The sequence below is a fragment of the Lithobates pipiens genome, unplaced genomic scaffold (genome assembly GCF_037356315.1).
Source record: "Lithobates pipiens isolate NorthernLeopardFrog02 unplaced genomic scaffold, aLitPip1_a1.2 Scaffold_13, whole genome shotgun sequence".
NCBI lineage: Eukaryota > Metazoa > Chordata > Amphibia > Anura > Ranidae > Lithobates > Lithobates pipiens.
The window spans coordinates 28,213,575-28,233,687 of NW_027507718.1; the positions used below are offsets into that span (position 1 = coordinate 28,213,575).

At 39.4% G+C, this 20,113-nt stretch overlaps 1 protein-coding gene across 1 annotated transcript in view; it reads left to right on the plus strand.

The window, feature by feature from the left end:
• The window catches only part of ALDH1A1 (aldehyde dehydrogenase 1 family member A1), a 99,052-nt gene that overhangs the window by 69,959 nt on the left and 8,980 nt on the right, over positions 1-20,113 (plus strand). Inside the window, exons 10-12 of the mRNA XM_077474939.1 lie at positions 4,173-4,337; positions 5,252-5,409; positions 15,368-15,442. Of these exons, the coding sequence (XP_077331065.1) occupies positions 4,173-4,337; positions 5,252-5,409; positions 15,368-15,442 (398 nt within the window). The remainder of the gene's footprint in view (positions 1-4,172; positions 4,338-5,251; positions 5,410-15,367; positions 15,443-20,113) is intronic.

Here is a 20,113-nt window from a genome sequence, read left to right on the forward strand (position 1 = left end):
TCACTCTTTACATTACAGATTCTCAGCATGAAATATGTTTACCTAACTGCTGCCCAAGGCTGCTGAAGTGGGGATAAGGCACTGCTATTAAATGGAATGCTGACTGAGCAATATAATCAGAAAGACTAAAAAAAAAACTGATGTAATCACAAACTTTTTGGACTGCCATTGCCAGGGAGTAATAAAGCTTTAAGCCAATAGTTTTGTGATTTTCTGACAGCAAATTAGAATATAATGTAAATACACTCAGCCTCCAACTGCTATATTATGAGGGGGCCTGACATACTACATCAGGTGGCTTAATAGGCAGGCTCCATCTCTCTCCATTATAATACTTGCCCTTTTTTCTTATCAGCATTTTTGTATGTCGCTGGCCTAGTTGCAGGGTGATGATATTTACATAGAACTAGCATTGTTTAAGGTGTGCATAAATATAGTTATATCCTTGCAGCAAATAGTTTGTAATTCTAATAGTGTCTGAAGTTAGTTATAAGTAACACCTGCATCAGAAAACAATTATATTCACAACATTGACAACATTAGTAAAATATTTTAAGAGTTGTAGACAGGCGCAGTTCAGCCTCCCCTCTGTAGGTGGGACTGTTCCCGCTGCTGCTGTGCAGAGGGAATAGAGGTTCAGAGGAGTTTTTGTTCCTCTGGGGCCTCTGTAGTTGTTATGAGGGCAATGCTTATAAATAGCACTGCCTCACTGCAGTTGGTGTGCCTTTGCGAAGTTGACAGTGTAGGGACAGGATCCCCACTGGCTAGGGACAGTACACTAAGTGCTAAGGAGAGGTTCGAGAAGTTTAGAAAGAATAGTGCAGGGATGCTGCGCCTGACGCCGCCATCTGGAACCCCTAGAGACTTGGGATGAGGACCTTCCTATCTGGTTACAAAAGGCATCTGCACTGCTGTTCTGCCTATCAGCCACTCCCTTCATCAGATGCTGTTTTGGTACTGTTGCCTACCAAATTGTTTGCTCAAGCACAAAGACTGTGTTAAGGTATCACCAATGTTGTTAAAGTGGTAGTAAAGTTTGGAAAGTAAAAAATATGTAAAATTTCCCCTGCAAGGCAATGTTATAATGTGCGAGTATGCATCACAAACTAGCATTATGAGAGACTTACCTCAAAACAAAGCCTGCCAGCAGCGTGCTGTCACCGCTGACAGAGCTTCCATCTTCACCCGGTCTTCCTTCTGGGTTCACGGGCTCCAGCTACCTGACTGGCCAAGCCATGATGATGTTACTCCCACGCATGTGCATGGTAATCACAGTTTACGGCACAGAGCTCTGAAGGAACAGCACGGGTATGCTGTTCCTTTAGAGTGCATGCGCATGTGACGTTGCAGTGCACGTTTAGGAGATATTAATTATTCCTACAGGTAAGCCTTATTATAAGCTTATCTGTAGGTAAAAATGTCACTAACAAGTTTACTACCACTTTAAGAGCTGTTATACCCCTAAGTTGCCTGTAACACTGAGGCTCCATTGACATAGTGTTTGGAAAACTGTAAGTGAGCACCTTGCTGATGTCTTCCATGTATTAATTGTTGTTTCTACTTTACTAAATAATAACTGTGCCACCTGTATACCTTTACTCTATCTCAGGTACCAATCAGCTGGCCTCACCCATAAGCTGGTGATACATCAGGGGTAGTTGAATGTTTTCAACCCACAAGGCTTTGAGAACACTGGTTTGCATAATTATATGTAGTTTACAGAAATCAACATTGGGGATGCACTACAAAACTATAGAAGTAATGCATTGAAATTGTTCTTAACCATCACCTCTATTTTCTCAGGATACGTGCCTTTTATAACCTCCCTGGCGGTAATCCCGAGTCTGGCTCGGGTTAGGATTTCAGTACCATAAGCGGTAACCCCGAGCCAGACTCGGGATTGCATCGCTGGATACAGGGAGAAGTTACTTACCTTGTCCCCTGGATCCAGCGATGTCCTCCGTGCTGTGTGATCGAGCTGTCCTCCGCTTGATTCACACAGTGCCCGACTGCTGCCAAGCTCCATTCCCTGCGACGTTACGGCGTACGGGAGGGGAGATCGGCGCCAAATTCAAAAAAGTAAAAACACACAAAACACACACAGTACTGTAATCTTACAGATTACAGTACTGTATAAAAAAATTACACACACCCTTTGTCCCTAGTGGTCTGTGCAGTGCCCTGCATGCACTTTTATATGATAAATATTGTTTTTTCTGCCTGGAATTTGGAGATTGCCCATAGCAACCAAAAAGTGTCCCTTTATGTCAAAAGTGATTTTAGACCAACTAGAAAACAGCGCTAATAAATTAGAATCACTTGCAGAATTGAGCGATAGCGATTTGTGGGGAAATTCATCATCAAACACTAAATCTAATGACAGCGACAATTCTGCAAATGAGCAAATTTCAGTGTTTTTGATTACATTATTGAATAATTTTTATTATTATTTATTATATTATAAATTTTATCATACCCGGGATGTCTGCTAGACTCTGGTTTGAACAGATTTAAGAGAGTTATTCCTAAGAATTACAGGCCTACAATATAAAAAGCGAAATTTTTATGCAAAATAATTGTACCGCTTTCAGCACCTAAAATCAGAACTAATCATACCGCCAGGGAGGTTAATCATACTTTGTGTTAAAAAAAAAAGTAAAAACATTTGCAAAGAAAATTATGTGTGTATTTAGTGGTTTCCAAGAATGATAGTAATTATATAAAGGTCCAAAAACAAAAATGTATGTTTTGGATCCAGTCATTCCCATGTAGAAGACAATTTAAGTATCCAAACAGAATATATACACTATGGTATAAATTTATTGTGTTAAGAAGATCCACTGTCTAAGTTACAGAGAATTCCTTTCCATATTATGTCCTTACAAAACAGACAGCTACCCAGTGAAGCATAACACTTTTGTAGCTATTCTCATTATCTGGTATACAAATCGTGCATTATGAAGCTTGGCTCGAGTTACTGGTTAAACAAATTAAAATGAATTGTTAGAAAAGAAACCTGAGATTGAGAAAAGGGGGATTATACGATCCCTTAATTCAAGTGCTCAACTAAAAAAAAAAAAAACTTCACACCATATCTACTGTGTGATTTTCAGAGCAATTCTTTTCATCTAGTGATCATGAGTCGTTTTGGTTAAAGACATTGCACAATAGAGTTGCTATATACCACTATTATTTAGAATTGCATGCATTTTAAACATATGTTATTAAAAGGCAAGTACTAACAGTTCAATTTACTTGGCTTTCTATTTGAGGTTATGAAAATTATATAATGGGTAAAGACATCTTGTTTTCACTGCACATATGAAAGAGATTGCAAATAATTTTCAGCTTACATTTTATAAAAATGTTTTTCATCTTTTCAATTAGTAGGTTAAACAGTATAAAATAAGAAGGTCAGTGCTTTTAGGGCTTGTCCACGCTTGACTAAATTTCTAACGCTTAACAAACACTCCTATAGCATTAGTATGGACGTTAGACTGGAATTAATAAGCTTTACTATAGGCACTAGACTGGCATTTTACAAGCATTAATGAGGAGCTGCTCCCCAAATGCCCTATGGGCAGTTTTGAAGCGTTTCATAAGCATTAAAGGTGTGTTAAAACCGCTCCACAAATGCCTATTCCCTTACAGTAAATTAACTACCGTAATCTGTATGCCCCGCAACCGAACCGCAACTGCCTGCCAGAGCATTTGCTGAGCGTTACCATAGACTTGAATGGGAGGCATTGAAATGCTTTAAACACCTCCTGACCCAACTTGAGGCTTCAATTTTGAAGTAAAGCAATGCTAACACTTCATGTTTTGTGTGCTGCCTATTGTATCTTGTGCATAGGCATATGAGGGGTGTTTTTAACAGCTCTCAAACACCTGCTTTTAATGCCAGTGTGAACTTCCCATTATATGGAATGTGGAGGTGGCACAACCCGCTGAGTTGACCAAAAACAATGAATTGTGTACTAGGTTTGTATCTATAGAAAGTGCTTATACTGCAAAATTCTTGGGTAAGCTTAAGACAAAGCATTAATAGCTTAGTGAAAGGGCCCGGCATTCTGTGCATTTTGGATCATACATCTGTGATTAAAATAGGTTATGTCAATCTTTTGCAAGATGTGTGTTCTATTTTAACACAACAAAAAAACTCTGTTTTACAGATTGACAAAGAGCAGTACGACAGAATCATTGACTTAATTGAAAGTGGAAAGAAAGAAGGAGCAAAGCTGGAATGTGGAGGTGGCACATGGGGTGACAAAGGGTTCTTTATCCAACCCACTGTCTTCTCAGATGTCAAGGATGATATGCGCATTGCCAAAGAAGAGGTATGTTTAAATTAATATAGAATAATAGCTTTTTGTTTAAGAATAAAATGATAGTATATAAGATTCTGGTGTAGAGGTTGACCATTTTAAATGTAACACTTCAACATGTATTCAGTCTAATGATTTACTTTTACCAAGCTGAAGAATTATGCCCCATACACACGGTCGGACATTCCCACTATAAAATCCGTCTGATTTTTTCCGACGGATTTTGACCCAAACTTGTCTTGCATACACACAAAGTTGTCAGAACAAGGTGACGTAAAATAAGTACGTCGGGACTATAAATGGGCCAGTAGCCAATAGCCTTTGTCTCGTAATTTATTCTGAGCATGCGTGGCACTTTGTCCGTCAGAATTGTCTACACACAATCGAAATTTAAACGATCAGATTTTGTTGTTGGAAAATTTTAGATACTGCTCTCAAACTTTGTGTCGGAAATTCAGACGGAAAAAGTCCGATGGGGCCCACACACACACGATCGGATTTTCCGACAACAAGATCCGATCGCACATTTTCCATCAGAAAATCTGACTGTGTGTACAAGGCATTATATGTAAATTGCTGGACACCAGCTTCAGGTGCTCCACCACCTTACATTTTTTTCTAATTCTTAAACAGATATGTGCTTTTCTTTGATAGAAACAAAGTTTGATACCGTAGAGTTTTTGAGAGCAAAACATGCCAAGGTGGTCAGAAACACCAAAAAATGACCAGTGGATAGGAATATAATTAGAAACCATGGCATGGATATCTTGCTTTTGGGATTTCCAAAATATTTAAAAAATCAGGAGCCAGACTTCATTTAACAAAAATATAATTTTCTAATAGCCTGTACTTTTATTATTGAATAGTCAATCTTCTATATAATATATTAGGAGTTATAACCGATTTTACCTATTTTACCTTTATAGATATTTGGGCCAGTACAACAGATTATGAAATTTAAAACTACTGAGGACGTAATTAAGAGGGCAAACAACACAACTTATGGATTGGCTGCAGGAATTTTCACCAAAGATCTTGATAAAGCAATAACAGTTTCTTCCGCCCTTGAAGCAGGAACTGTCTGGTAAGCATTTGCAAACATTATAAATTGTTAGCAGAGTGAAAAATAACATTTGCAGAAATATTATGAATTACAGTGCCTAATTGCAACAAAAATACATTTTAAACCTTGGAGCAGTGTTAAACTCAAAAACAAAAATTCATGATATTCCAGCTTACCAATACTTTAAAGAGGAAGTAAACCCTTCCAAACAACTTGGACCTACAGGTAAGCCTAGATTAAGGCTTACCTGTAGGTCCAAGCAATATCTCCTAAACCTATATGGTTTAGGAGATATTTGCCCGAAAATGGGCACCGCTGTCTACGGCGCATGCGCCGTAGACAGCGGCGCGCAGGCGCACTAAATGCGGCAAATCCATGAATGGATTTGCCTAATTTGTCGACTCCCGTGCGCATGCGCGGGAGTGACGTCATCGCGGCTTGCCGAGTGGCAGCGGCGGAGCTGCGAGACGCGACTCCCGTGCGCATGCGCGGGAGTGACGTCATCGCGGCTTCGCCGCTGTGATTCGTCGGAGCTGCGAGACGCCACCAGCAACATGGATGCGGCGGACTACAGGGATCAGCGGCGACTTCGCTGGCTCCTGTGTCAGGTAAGTGACACATAATGAGCTACTATGCGATGCATAGTAGTCCATTATGCTTTACCTTTGCAGGGAAAAAAAGAGGAAGTAAACCCATCAGGGTTTACTTCCTCTTTAATGTGGTGGCTGCATTCATTTTATTTTTCAGACTGTACAGATTGGTAGATTGACTTATGCACGACACCCTGCCCATACATGGGTGTATGCTGAACCAGCTGAATTTCAATCCATGTATGGCCAGCTTAACATTACCCTCTCCTCAGATTGACAACACTGCTGTCTAAAAGTGTCCCTGTTGCAACTCCATTTAGAGTAGAGACACCCTAAGACAGAAAATGTGTTACTGGCCAGGTCACCAGGTAAAAAATAAAGGAAAAAAACCTAAAAGAAAAAAACTATTGTACCCACCACGTTTAAAGATTGGTACACTGCAATATATTATACAGTTCTTTTGTTTTTGGGGTGAATACTGCTTTAACCACTTTCCATCCAGAAGCTTTACCCCCCCCCCCCATGGCCAGGCCATATTTTGCTTTTTGGAACTTCGCTACTGACAATTGCATGGTCATGCAATGCTGTACATAAATTCAATTCATATCATTTTTTTTCCCACAAATAGAGCTGTCTTTAGATGGCATTTGATCACCTCTGCATTTTTCTTTTTTTTTTGCGCTATAAACAAAAAAAGACTAAGAATTATTTTTTAAAAAAAACAATATTTTTTACTTTTCTGCTATGACAAATATCCAATAAAAAAAATATTTAAAATCAAATTTCTTCATACATTGAAGCTGATATGTATTCTGCTACAAGTTTTTGGTAAAACAAAAACCCAATAAGCGTATATTGATTGGTTTGCACAAACTATGGTTTATATACTGGAGTTTTTATTTTTTTATATTTTTTTTATATTAGTTATGGCGGTCATTAGCAACTTACTATGATATTGCAGTAAGCTATCTGACACTAACTGACACTTTTGACACTTTGTGGGAACCAGTGACACTAATACAGTGATTAGTGCTAAACAATATGTACTGTTACTGTTCTAATAACACTGGCTGGGAGCGGTTTAACCACTTTAACCCCCCGGAAGATTTGGCTGCTCGATGACCAGGCCATTTTTTGCGATACAGCACTGCGGCGCTTTAACTGACAATTGCATGGTCATGTGGCGCTGTACCCAAACAAAATTTACATCCTTTTTTTCTCACAAATAACATTTTTTTTTGGTTGTATTTGATCATCTCTGGGGTTTTTATTTTTTACGCTATTAACAAAAAAAGAGCGACAATTTTGAAAAAAAACACAATATTTTGTACTTTTTGCTATAATAAATATCCCCATTTTTCATTTTTTCAAAAAGCTATTTTTTTCCTCAGTTTAGGCCGATATGTATTCTTCTACATATTTCTAGAAATAAAAATAAAAATAAGCATATATTTATTGGTTTGCACAAAAGTTATAGCGTCTACAAAATAGGGAATAGATTTATGGCATTTTTATTATTTATTTTTTTACTACTAATGCCGGCAATTTTTATCGGGACTGCGACATTATGGCAGACACATCGGACACTTTTGACACATTTTTGGAACGACTGACAATTATATAGTGATCAGTGCAATAAAAATGCACTGATTACTGTGTAAGTGTCACTCACAGGGAAGGGGTTAGCACTAGGGGGTGATCAAGGGGCTAACTGTGTTCCCCAGTGTGTGTTCCAAATGTGGGGGGATGGGACTGACTATAGAAGATGACAGATCATGGTTTATAGCTGTTTAAAAACACGTCCCTGTTCTGCCTCTTGTGCCAGTGATCGCGCATGTCTGGCAGTCATTTTGACCACCGGCCATGAGCATCGGCACCCCCTAGCGGGTGCATACACACCTGTTATCCCTCTTGAAGGAGCAGACATTGTGCTTACCTGTCACAGTATAATAACGGCGGCTGGTCGGCAAGCGGTTAAACATCTAGGGGGATCAAAGTGTTAAATGTGTGCCTAACCAGTGTTTTTGTGTTTACTATATGCTGTTTTTAACTAAGGGAGTGGTGGATTGTATACCCTGCTTTGTAGGGAAACAAAATCCACCACATCCCTACTGACAGAACAGAGCTCTGCCTTGTTTACATAGGCAGAGCTCCGTTACGTGTCTCTCCTCGCCGATCAGCGGGTGACGGCAGACATCCACTGGACAGCACCCGTTGATTGGCTTGTGCTGTGTCTAATTACAGCACAGCTGTGGCGTCAGCAGCATGCGCCCCCTACCCATAAATGGCGAATCATGTACTAGGTATGTGATCCAGCACAGGAGAGCCACTCTGTTGCCATACTCCTATGTGAGGCAGTTGGCAAGCGGCAAGCTTTGAGAAAATTAGTTTGGAACAGACTTATTGTTAGGTACAGCTTTAAAATCCAAAACTTAGATTACAAAGATTGTGAATGAAATACATGTATGATAGCTACTAAATAAATGTAAAAAACCTTTAACAAATATAAACTGTTAATGCTGCAAGTAGAACATTTAAGGTTTAGTATCAGTGCAGTTAACGGATTTTGGTAAATCATTAAAGGGTTAACAGAATTTCTACCTTTAGTTGTCTTTGGCTGAAGCTGGGAATAAATAACCTGCATGAACTTGGCTTATTTGTTTGATAGCATACTAAAGGTCACATATTTTCCCAGAGTTGGATGTGTTGAGTGAAGCTGCTCAGTAGGTAGTTCTGAGGATAAATGCTGACATAATCAGCTTCTTGAGCAATCGTCAGCCTTCATTAAAACAAGTCACATCCTAGACATATTAAATCATACTTCTGGAGTTTTAGTCGGTCTGTCTGACTGGGGTATGTTTAAACCGGTGGTACTGCCAGTTGCTGCCCATATATGATGAGCCCCCTTTAGTGACACCTATACTCTGTCCACTCCTCCTCAGGTACAGACTTGTCCAGGTTCATCTTGTGTAGTGTAATTGAAAGAATGGCAGCAGCACGCCAAGCTATAACCAACACACCGACACACAAGCACCTTTCACTGGTACATTTCATCCTAAAATTTTAATCATAGATTAAGAGGAAACTAGGGAAGATAGCATTTACACACTCTTCAATCACAGACTCTATCAAGTGCCATCAGCAGAAAGCCACATATATACAGACATACAGGTTTAAATACACACATAGAGGGAGATCTAATAAAACTGGATCACTCAGAATCTGGTACATCGGTGCATAGTAACCAATCAGCTTTTAACTTCAAGTGGTTCTAAACGCTGAAGATTTTTCAGCGACCCCACCTCCCGAATCCTTACCTGAGCTCCCTCTGATCCAATGATGTTCACAATAGCCTCGACTCTCCCTCCTCATTGGCTAAGACAGTAGAAGGAGTCCATTTGCTCCTGCTGCTGTCAATTACAGCCAGTGAGCCAATGAGGAGAGATTAGGGGGAGGCGAGCCATCGCTCTATGTGTCTTATGGAGGCATGCACCAGGGAAATAAGCTTTCTCTGGGTGTACTACTCCAGGGGGAGGGACCAGGAGCACCAGCCTGGGACGCAAAAATAAAAGGATCAGAGGTGCTCTGTGCAAAACCAGTGCACAGAGCATGTAAGTATTTAAAAAAAAACAGAAGCTTTAATACCACTTTTAGCTTGTTCAATTAAAGCAGTGTTCCGCCTAGGGACAAAAAAAACATTTAATATATGGACACTTACCTGTCCAGGGAGCCCACGATGTTGGCACCCCAGACGATTTCTGGGTCAGCTGTTGGCAGTTGCCACTGCCATTCGTCGTAAGGGAAACCAACAGTGAAGCCTTTCAGCTTCACAGCTGGTTCCCTACTGCTCATGCTCAAAGTGGGCAATGCTTTCTTACTGTTCTGGTGATGGAGGGGGACAAACTTCCAAGGGATGCTGCTGTCTCCCGGAAGTGGGGAAGGGTACCTATCAAAAACAGGTACCCATTTTACCTCCCCCAGAAAGATGCCAAATGTGGCACTGGAGGGGGGAGGAAGCTGATAAGCAGAGGTTCATTTTTTGGGTGGAACCTCCACTTTAAGCTTTGACAATAAAACCTGGAAGCTGATTGGTTTCTATGCAGAGCTGCATCAGATTTTGCATGTTTCAGTTTTAGTATGTATGGGTAAGCACATGTGCAATTTGGAGAGTGAAGACACAACTCCCTTGAACATGCACATTCTGCATGAGTGCTGTACGCTACATTCCATGTTTCCACCACCCCACTGTGTTCTTTGTGGTGTATGTTTTGAATACCATCTGCCTATATTCAGGGTTCTAATTAAGCTTTTGACAAAAACCTAGAAGCTGGTTACTATGTACAGCTGCAGAAGAGTCTGTGTGCTCCAGTTTTAGTAAATTGCCTCCATAGAGTAGCACAATGTGTTTTCTAAAATGCTGTATATAGCCTTAAAGAACAGACAGTGCACAGTCCACATGGACATTACTGCTTAACTGCAGACAGGAAACAGGAACAGAGGTCAGCTACAAATTCATAAACACTGCCATCTACAGGCTGAATAATATATCAGTAGTTATTGTACATACATAAACAATGTATTGCATCACAAAGGCATATTTATCAAGCACTAAATCTGACATTCTGCAAACATTCTCTGCAGAAGTCCATTTGTTTAAAATGAGGGTGAATGATTCTATACCTGAGGATGAGCATTATAAATAGACCCCTAAAGGTATATGTCAATGGCTATTCTAGTCAAACATTGTATTTTTAATTAAAATGCACATAGCTGCATTCAAATGGAAAATGTGGGTAATTGTACTGCTCAGTTAAAGTCAGTGGGATTTGGCTGACCTGTATTTGTTGTGATTTCCAAATGCAGGAAAACAACACTCATCAACATGAGCCCTAAATGCTAAAACTGCAACCAAAAAGATGTGATACAACACACATCCAGTTATTGGGCCTGGTCCTGTACAACTAACACATGTATAATAATTACACACATAAGATAAAGGGGAAATAGAGACAGACCTACATTTGTCAGCTAGTAGACTTTCCTGTGTTTTCTCGAAAGGATTGTATACCAGTCTAACCTTTCCAACCTCTGATGGTGCTCCTTTGATCTCCGCTCAAAATCTTTTTTAAGTGGGGATAGAAATTCAACATGGAAAACATATCAAAAGCATTTATTTTTATAAATGAGCCACATATTATGGGAGAAAAGTCTGCTTTTCTAACAACCGGAATAACTGGACAGTATTTCTCACCTACTGATAATTCTGGGCTTTCATCTAAGTACAACATGGCAGAGCTTCAGAGAAGAAGATGACCGGGAGAAACACTGGAACTTGGCATCACTGAATATCCTAGCGTGTACAGTACTCCCACAGTCATCCATATAAAAGAGGGTATTAATGAAACGACATACACTATCATTACAGTAACTGCTCTTTCAGGATACAATAGTGACTTGCACAAAATTGTATTATCATAGTATACTGGCATTATCATTATTGTATTATTTTATAAGGTTACTATGTAACACGTTATTATCAAAATGAATATACGTCATCCCTAAAGCTGGTCACAAAGATTTCAACATAGACATACCGTATGTGTAAAGTTAATTTCCATTATGATTACTAATATTGTAAATATGAAATATTACTTGTAAATACTTTTTTTTTCAATTAGCCATGTCTGTATTGCAGACAGCTGCTTCAAGCATAAAATGTGCCCCTTGTAGGGAAAAGGAGGAGACATGCCTGCTGCTCTGTAATCATGCCCCAACCTGCCACCTGGGTGTAGTAGTTTAAACTACATGTCAGGTCAAAAAACAAAGGCTGCAAATTTGCCTATGTTTAATCTCTTTTAAAAAAACCTGTATGTACAGTAAAACACCCTTTGATCTGCTAAAAATTCACTTGGCTCCTAATTTTCATATGCTGACAATTCACAATTAAATTACAAGAAAGGGTGTCAGCCTTGCCCCGTTGTCTTTTGCTAAACTAGTGAATACCTCCTCAACATAAAGCCCTCTACAACATAGAGAGCATTTGTTTTGTAGGTACTCAAGGCTGTTTAGGACAAATGAGTGACCCTTACTGGTATTAAACGTCTGTATAAAAGTCCATGGGTTTAATGCCCAATGATAAACAACAAGTCCATCAGGAAATGGAGTCACAAGATCAGGGGATAAAATCAACACTTCAGGGTGAGCATTCAAGTAGAGAGTAGAAGCGTTCTCCAAAAAACATGTGAAATAGAATATAAAGAGGCGCCTCTGAGTGTAGAGTATTAACTGATTTATTGCATAAAAAAAGTGATGTGTACTCAGGCACATCAACAGTCCATGTTCAGGGAGAGTCAAGCGTTCACGCTGCGGGTGTTCTGACAACACTCTGTGAGATCCTTAGCTCGCTCAATGGTGAGGACGAATGAGGGCTGGAACGCTGGTGAAGCGCAGGGTCGGACGTGATGACTTCACCGGAATTGTTTGTGACGCGTTTCGGAGCATGCAAGTCATTTACTGAGGACAATCACTTTTTTTTCAGAAAAAAATCTTCTGTGTGTATATTGTAACTTTTGGCCCTCTATATGTGCACAAAGGATGCGGCTTATAGGTGATCATAGGAGAGACAATGATCCTGGATGAAAACCATACCTATATTTTTTACCACTGGAGGGTACCAAAGCCCCTTACTTCAGTGGTTATTGTAGCAGACTCCACTGACATACTCTGGCAGGCTTCCTTTCCCCTGTGTGATATGAGTACACTTGACAAAATGGGGGTGTATTTTAACATTTTTTTATGCAATAAATTAGTATTTGTTCTGTAGTCAAAGAAAATAATTGGGAGGTCCAATGAGGCTCTTTAAGATAACAAAAAAGGGACAAGGAACAGGACAGCTCTGAATTTCTGACCAGACCAATAGGTATTTTTTGCAATTATTGAACAGATATAAAATATGCTTTCAGTTAAATATTTAACAGAGCAAATGTAAACAAATAAGTAGAGTTTATTATTCATAGCGTTTGCATATACTTTTAATAAATTGAATGTAAAAGACTAGTGCTCAATGCTGAGTCACAGGGCCAATTTAATTTTCACAAACACTTTAAATCACAAATTGAATATCACACATTCCAGAGCAACCCCTTGCTGATTCTATAAGCTGTTCCAACGAATATATATGGATTGATGGCCAGATCTTCAGCTCCTGGCATTGGTGTGTGTAATGTGTTTTTTCTTTTTCGTCTCCCTCCCAGCACATCATTCTTCCACTCCCAGCTAAGCAGGCCCATTAGGATTTATGAGAAATTTAATTCCCTTACTTTTAGTGACTCTGTTTGACTCGCTAAATTGCCTTAATAACACCCTGATTAGCTGCTTTCTAAAATTACAGTCCCCCATTCCAAGTGTAAACTCAGCCAAGCTCAGTCTGCAGCTGCAGTGCAGAGTAAGCATATAGTACTACTGCACAGCTTCTGGCTGGCATGACTCCATGCAAATACTACCTGCTAAGAACTCCTGTACACTTCAGCTGCTAAGCTCACTTTTAGGAGCAGTTGGGCAGTTTTTTCAGCATCCCTTGAACTCTTCTCAATGTTATCCTATATGTACATACACTGAAATAACTATTGAAATAAATATTAGGTGGGTGGTTATGGATGTTTTAACTTGTCTATTCATATGGTTAGCTAGCCTATTAAAGCTCTGATAATGTTAATCTTAATAGTACAATGATATAAGGTTAGCTATGAAAATAAACACACTGCTTAGTAAAACAGCGTCTTATTTATTTGCCAAGAAAATAAGAAATGCTAACATAAAAATACTAAAGGAAGATATTACAGAGCATATAACAAAAGAACATCAATGATACTTAACATAAGGTCATCCTCTAGATATTGTCTCATCAGCTGGGTTCAAAATGGCAAGAAAGGGCTATGAGGCAAGAGAGCCATCAGGCAAGAGAAGCAAGAAAGAGACCAGACCCAACCCCATTGCTAGCCCACTTAAGTTTTTGACAAATGAAAATAGTTAAAGAGTAAACGCTCTCTAAAAAAACAAACAAAAAAAACACCTTGCAGGACAAAGGCATAGTGAGCTAGTATGCATAGCATACTAGCTCATTATGAATTACTTACCTTGGATCAAAGCCCCCATAGCGACCCTTGTTCACCTCCTGCGTCGCCGCCATATCTCCCGGAGTGACTTCCGGGTATCGCTGCTCCGGCGCTGTGACTGGCCGGAGCAGCGATGATGTCACTCCAGTGCGTGCGCGCGGGAGCCGTCAGTGACAGCATGATGGCCTTCACTAACGGCATGCTCAGTGCGCTTGCTCCATTGTCATCAGTTCCCGTTTTTTGGAAAATATCTCCTTAACCGTGTAGGTTAAGGAGATATTTCTTGCACCTACAGGTAAGCCTTAATCTAGGCTTACCTGTAGGTTAAAGTGGTCTGTAAGGGTTTACAACCACTTTAAGAGCCAGCCCTTCTTAAAAAAAAATTCTGTCTTTCCTCCTGTAGTCCTCTAGGGGCAGCATTCGTCGCTATGTGACCTGAGTCATCTTCAGTGACCGCTGGTCCTTTGATCTTATGTAGCCCAACTCATCAATCATCTTGGCAGCCATTGCTCTCTTTGCCCATTCAGCGGTTGCCCATTCAGACATGGAGCCGCAGCCTGGCCCCGCCCCCTCTCTCCTCACTGGCTCAGTGACTTTGATTGACAGCAGTGGAAGCCAATGGTGCTTCGCAGCTGTCTCAGCCAATAAGGAGGGAGAGTCCCGGACAGCCAAGTCTCTCGTGCAACATTGCTGGATCTAGATGGGGCTCAGGTAAGTATTAGGGGGGCTGCTGCACACACAATGCTTGGTTATAACCATTCCTCCATACAGGCTTTTAGTTAGAAAGCTGGAGGATATGTCAGTGGACTACAAATGCACTCGTTTATTTATTCACGATTCCCTAAGAATGAATGGTGGTGCTGCATGGGCAGATCCTCACACAGCCATGCCAATTTTAAATCAGAAGAACCCCCTCATATTGTCAAGTAAGGGGGGGGGGACTCAGGGGTGCGGTGGGTGCTTCTGAACATAAATATGTTACAGATGGTGAACCTAGCCTTTAAACCAGAATCATGGAAATGATTGAACTGGCGGCCCCTGGGTAAAGCTTTCTCTTTTGCAAGCCCTCAGGAGATCAGTGCACAGTGAATTGTGCATCTTTCTGCATGCCTTTCTAAATGTATTTAAAACGAATAAACTGTAGTGGTATGAGGAAAAAATATTATTAAAGTTCACAGCATCAACTTGCTCTATGACATTTTTTTCTGTCTTTTATACTTCCTGTACTTTTTTTTTTTAAATATGCAATTTTATTTGTTTTTATTTATATTTCAGGATAAATTGTTACAGTGCCCTATCCCCACAGTGTCCATTTGGGGGATTTAAAATGTCAGGAAATGGACGTGAAATGTAAGTAAAGACAGACCTTTAGTACAAGATATTTAAAAAGGGATCATCTCTTAGAGTCACTGTATTTATCGTTACTTTACTTTTGTTGTTTGGAAGCTAATTCAAGCTATCCCAAACCTGTTCCAGCAGAAAACTCTTTATTGTGTGTTTAGGCCTAAGTTAAATTTTATTATGCATTTGCCTGGGCATGTTTTTTTTTTGGAGAATATAGAAATGGTGGATGTTTCAAACATCCAGATTGCACAGGCCACAACAGGAGTACCTGCCTAATGACTGCATATACAGAGGAATGCAAAAATGATATGCCCTTGTGTAGTATCCTTGATTGTACACAAATAGATATTAACTGCCATTGGCAATTGTAATCAAGTGGTTGTACAGCCTTAAGGCCTTAAACCATAAAGTTTTACCTCATTTACTAAGCTCTAGAGCAACTGCACTCTGCAAAGTGCACAGTCTATTTACTTTTAGTAAATCAACCCCTTAGTCTGTCCCCAGTCATCTGGGTTGAAAGATGTTGGGTGTCAAAAATCACAGAAAACCTAGTACATCTTGTTGCAGAGATCTGGTACTATATGGTACAACTCAAGGTCAACTTGAAGGTATGTAGCGGCCACCAGCAACAGGATCGTTAAAGCATAGCTCCCAACTGTCCCTGATTTTGAGGGACTGTCCCTGATTTGGAACAAAGTCCCTCTGTCCCTCTTTCCTCCTCATTTGTCCCTCATTTTTGTCTGATCTATATAGTTGTATATAAAATGCACTTTTTACCTTTCAAAATGTATTTCCCAATGCTAAATCTTTCATCCTCTTTTCATTTGTAAATTTCAAAAGCCAATATAAAGGAATAGTAAGTGGTAAAAAAAAGCACTTGTGGGTTTAATTTTTTTATAATTCACCTTTAAAAGGGGCGTGGCAGGGGGTAGGTCCTATGCCTACATACTTTTGCTAATAGGTTTCCCATCATTCTCATCTCAAAAAGTTCAGAAGTAAAGTGACAAGACCCTTATTTTGCATCCTTGGACTAAAGCCCTTGGGTTCCCTATGATACTGTAAATATGGCTGTCCAGGCAGGTTTGTAGTGTTGGAAATCAAATCCTCTTTTACAAGAGGGTTGGAAATGAAAATATATACTAGGTGAAATGCTTAGTCTGATGTTCCTAAAATCTGCCTAAAATTGCTAGTTGTCCTGGCTGTCCTTAGCTTGAGTACTTTGAGTTACTGACCTAAAACAAGCATGTAGCAAATCAGAACTCCTAATCTGCATACCCATTTCATGTCACTGACTCAAAAATTACAACATTCAGATGAATGAGAAATAGGAAACTAGCATTTTCAGGATAGGACAGCAGTGGCCTCCCTGCACATATTTCTTTTAGGATTAAATCAATTGTAAAGCCACTTATAAAACAAACAGAACATCAAACATTGCATTTACTGTTCACGTAAAAAAACAAAAAAAAAAAAACATATTTTGTTCTTTACTTGATTTAAGGCGTTGTCTTGCTCAACAGGAGCGCACATGGAAAACAAAAGGGAGTGGGACAGGAAAGAAGAGAATGGATGGATAGTGAAAAATATACCATTTAATAGTTGGATTTTGTTTCAGTATTTTGCTTTTAGTACAAATTAGCTAATCTATGTTAAATGAGGACATGACCAGAGTGTTTGCACTGTTCAGGCAAGCATGTTTAATTAGCAGATTCAGCTACTGATAAATGGGTAAAGGATGCATGACCTTACATTTTTCAGGTTTGCAACAATACAATACAATCCCTGTCCCCATCCTGTTTATCACTGTCACATCATGAATGTCTCTGTGTTTCGCCTTTGCAGTTACAATAAATTATCATAAGATCCTAAGAGGGCATGATAGTGATACAGTGATGGCAGATGATAACATACCAACTAGAAATTAGGTTGTATGGGAAAAAAATAGAAATGAATCATGTATAAACTGAATAGGTGACAGTTCAGCTGATGCTTTATTTAGTACATTTAACAGTTTTTGCATATAATAGACAATGTCATTCATATAACAGTGCATGGAAAAAGGAAATACTATATATGTTCTGCTCATTTTACAGCACCCATAAATCAGTCTAGCATTCTGTACATACAATAGTGCATACATATATTTATATATATACTGTATACTTAAAGTGGAAGTAACCCCCCTATTGTTTATTAGCCAAGGAAGCTGCCATCTTGGCCTCTGTTTAATCTTCAACTGCCATGATGCTGCACATGTGATCAGTTATGACACCACCCATTGGATGATTTGACAATTTGGTCAAGAGCACAAACCAATGTGACAGTTACATGGCTGGTGCCAGGAATGTAACTGTTTTTCAAAACCGGTAAATCAGTGGGCTTACTTCTGCTCGGATGTACAAAGCTGAAACTGTCAAGGAAAACCTCTGCTATTTACTGTTATGACTTTTAGTATTTCTTTATATTAACCCTTTATTTTTCTATTTTAGAATAACTGAAAAAAAAATAGCTAAACTAAAGCCTGCCATAGACGATTCAAATCTTAGCCAGTTCAGCAGGAATCAGCTGAAATTCAAACCATGTATGGGCAGGCTGAATGTACCCAAGTTGATTGATCGATCAACTTGGGTACAACCAGCCTGCTAGATTTTATGTGTGATTATTGCTAGTGGCTGTTATAGCCGCTAGCAATAATCACTGTGTTCTCCTGGCAGGGTTGGCTTCACCCGCCCCCCTGCCAGGAGAACACAATGGCTCAGCGGGAGGAATTCCTGTCAACAATACGTGCCTGGTTGCAGGAAAGAAAATCGCTCCCTCTATGGCTGGCCATACACAAATACCCCACTCAGTCTGTACTAAATGGTGAACATTTTATGCAGTGACGTCAATGTATAAAACATAAAAAGTAGACAATAAAAAATAATAAACTACAGTAAAGAGCCAAAAAGCTCACACGTATAAACAAATGTCATGAAGAACCTCTGCTATTTACTGTTATGACTTTTAGTATTTCTTTATATTAACCCTTTATTTTTCTATTTTAGAATAACTGAAAAAAAAATAGCTAAACTAAAGCCTGCCATAGATGATTCAAATCTTAGCCAGTTCAGCAGGAATCAGCTGAAATTCAAACCATGTATGGGCAGGCTGAATGTACCCAAGTTGATTGATCGATCAACTTGGGTACAACCAGCCTGCTAGATTTTATGTGTGATTATTGCTAGTGGCTGTTATAGCCGCTAGCAATAATCACTGTGTTCTCCTGGCAGGGTTGGCTTCACCCGCCCCCCTGCCAGGAGAACACAATGGCTCAGCGGGAGGAATTCCTGTCAACAATACGTGCCTGGTTGCAGGAAAGAAAATCGCTCCCTCTATGGCTGGCCATACACAAATACCCCACTCAGTCTGTACTAAATGGTGAACATTTTATGCAGTGACGTCAATGTATAAAACATAAAAAGTAGACAATAAAAAATAATAAACTACAGTAAAGAGCCAAAAAGCTCACACGTATAAACAAATGTCATGAAGAACCTCTGCTATTTACTGTTATGACTTTTAGTATTTCTTTATATTAACCCTTTATTTTTCTATTTTAGAATAACTGAAAAAAAAATAGCTAAACTAAAGCCTGCCATAGATGATTCAAATCTTAGCCAGTTCAGCAGGAATCAGCTGAAATTCAAACCATGTATGGGCAGGCTGAATGTACCCAAGTTGATTGATCGATCAACTTGGGTACAACCAGCCTGCTAGATTTTATGTGTGATTATTGCTAGTGGCTGTTATAGCTACTAGCAATAGTCACTGTGTTCTCCGGGCAGGGACGGCTTCACCCGCCCCCTGCCAGGAGAACACAATGGCTGAGCGGGATGAATTCCTGTCAAAAATACATGCCTGGTTGAAGGAAAGAAAATCGCTCCCTCTATGGCTGGCCATACACAAATACCCCACTCAGTCTGTACTAAATGGTGAACATTTTATGCAGTGACGTCAATGTATAAAACATAAAAATAGACAATAAAAAATAATAAACTACAGTAAAGAGCCAAAAAGCTCACACGTATAAACAAATGTCATGAAGAACCTCTGCTATTTACTGTTATGACTTTTAGTATTTCTTTATATTAACCCTTTATTTTTCTATTTTAGAATAACTGAAAAAAAAAATAGCTAAACTAAAGCCTGCCATAGATGATTCAAATCTTAGCCAGTTCAGCAGGAATCAGCTGAAATTCAAACCATGTATGGGCAGGCTGAATGTACCCAAGTTGATTGATCGATCAACTTGGGTACAAACAGCCTGCTAGATTTTATGTGTGATTATTGCTAGTGGCTGTTATAGCTACTAGCAATAATCACTGTGTTCTCCGGGCAGGGACGGCTTCACCCGCCCCCTGCCAGGAGAACACAATGGCTGAGCGGGATGAATTCCTGTCAAAAATACATGCCTGGTTGAAGGAAAGAAAATCGCTCCCTCTATGGCTGGCCATACACAAATACCCCACTCAGTCTGTACTAAATGGTGAACATTTTATGCAGTGACGTCAATGTATAAAACATAAAAAGTAGACAATAAAAAATAATAAACTACAGTAAAGAGACAAAAAGCTCACATGTCTAAACAAATATTGTCTTAAAAGTCTGAATCACGATAAAAAATCTATTATAACTAAA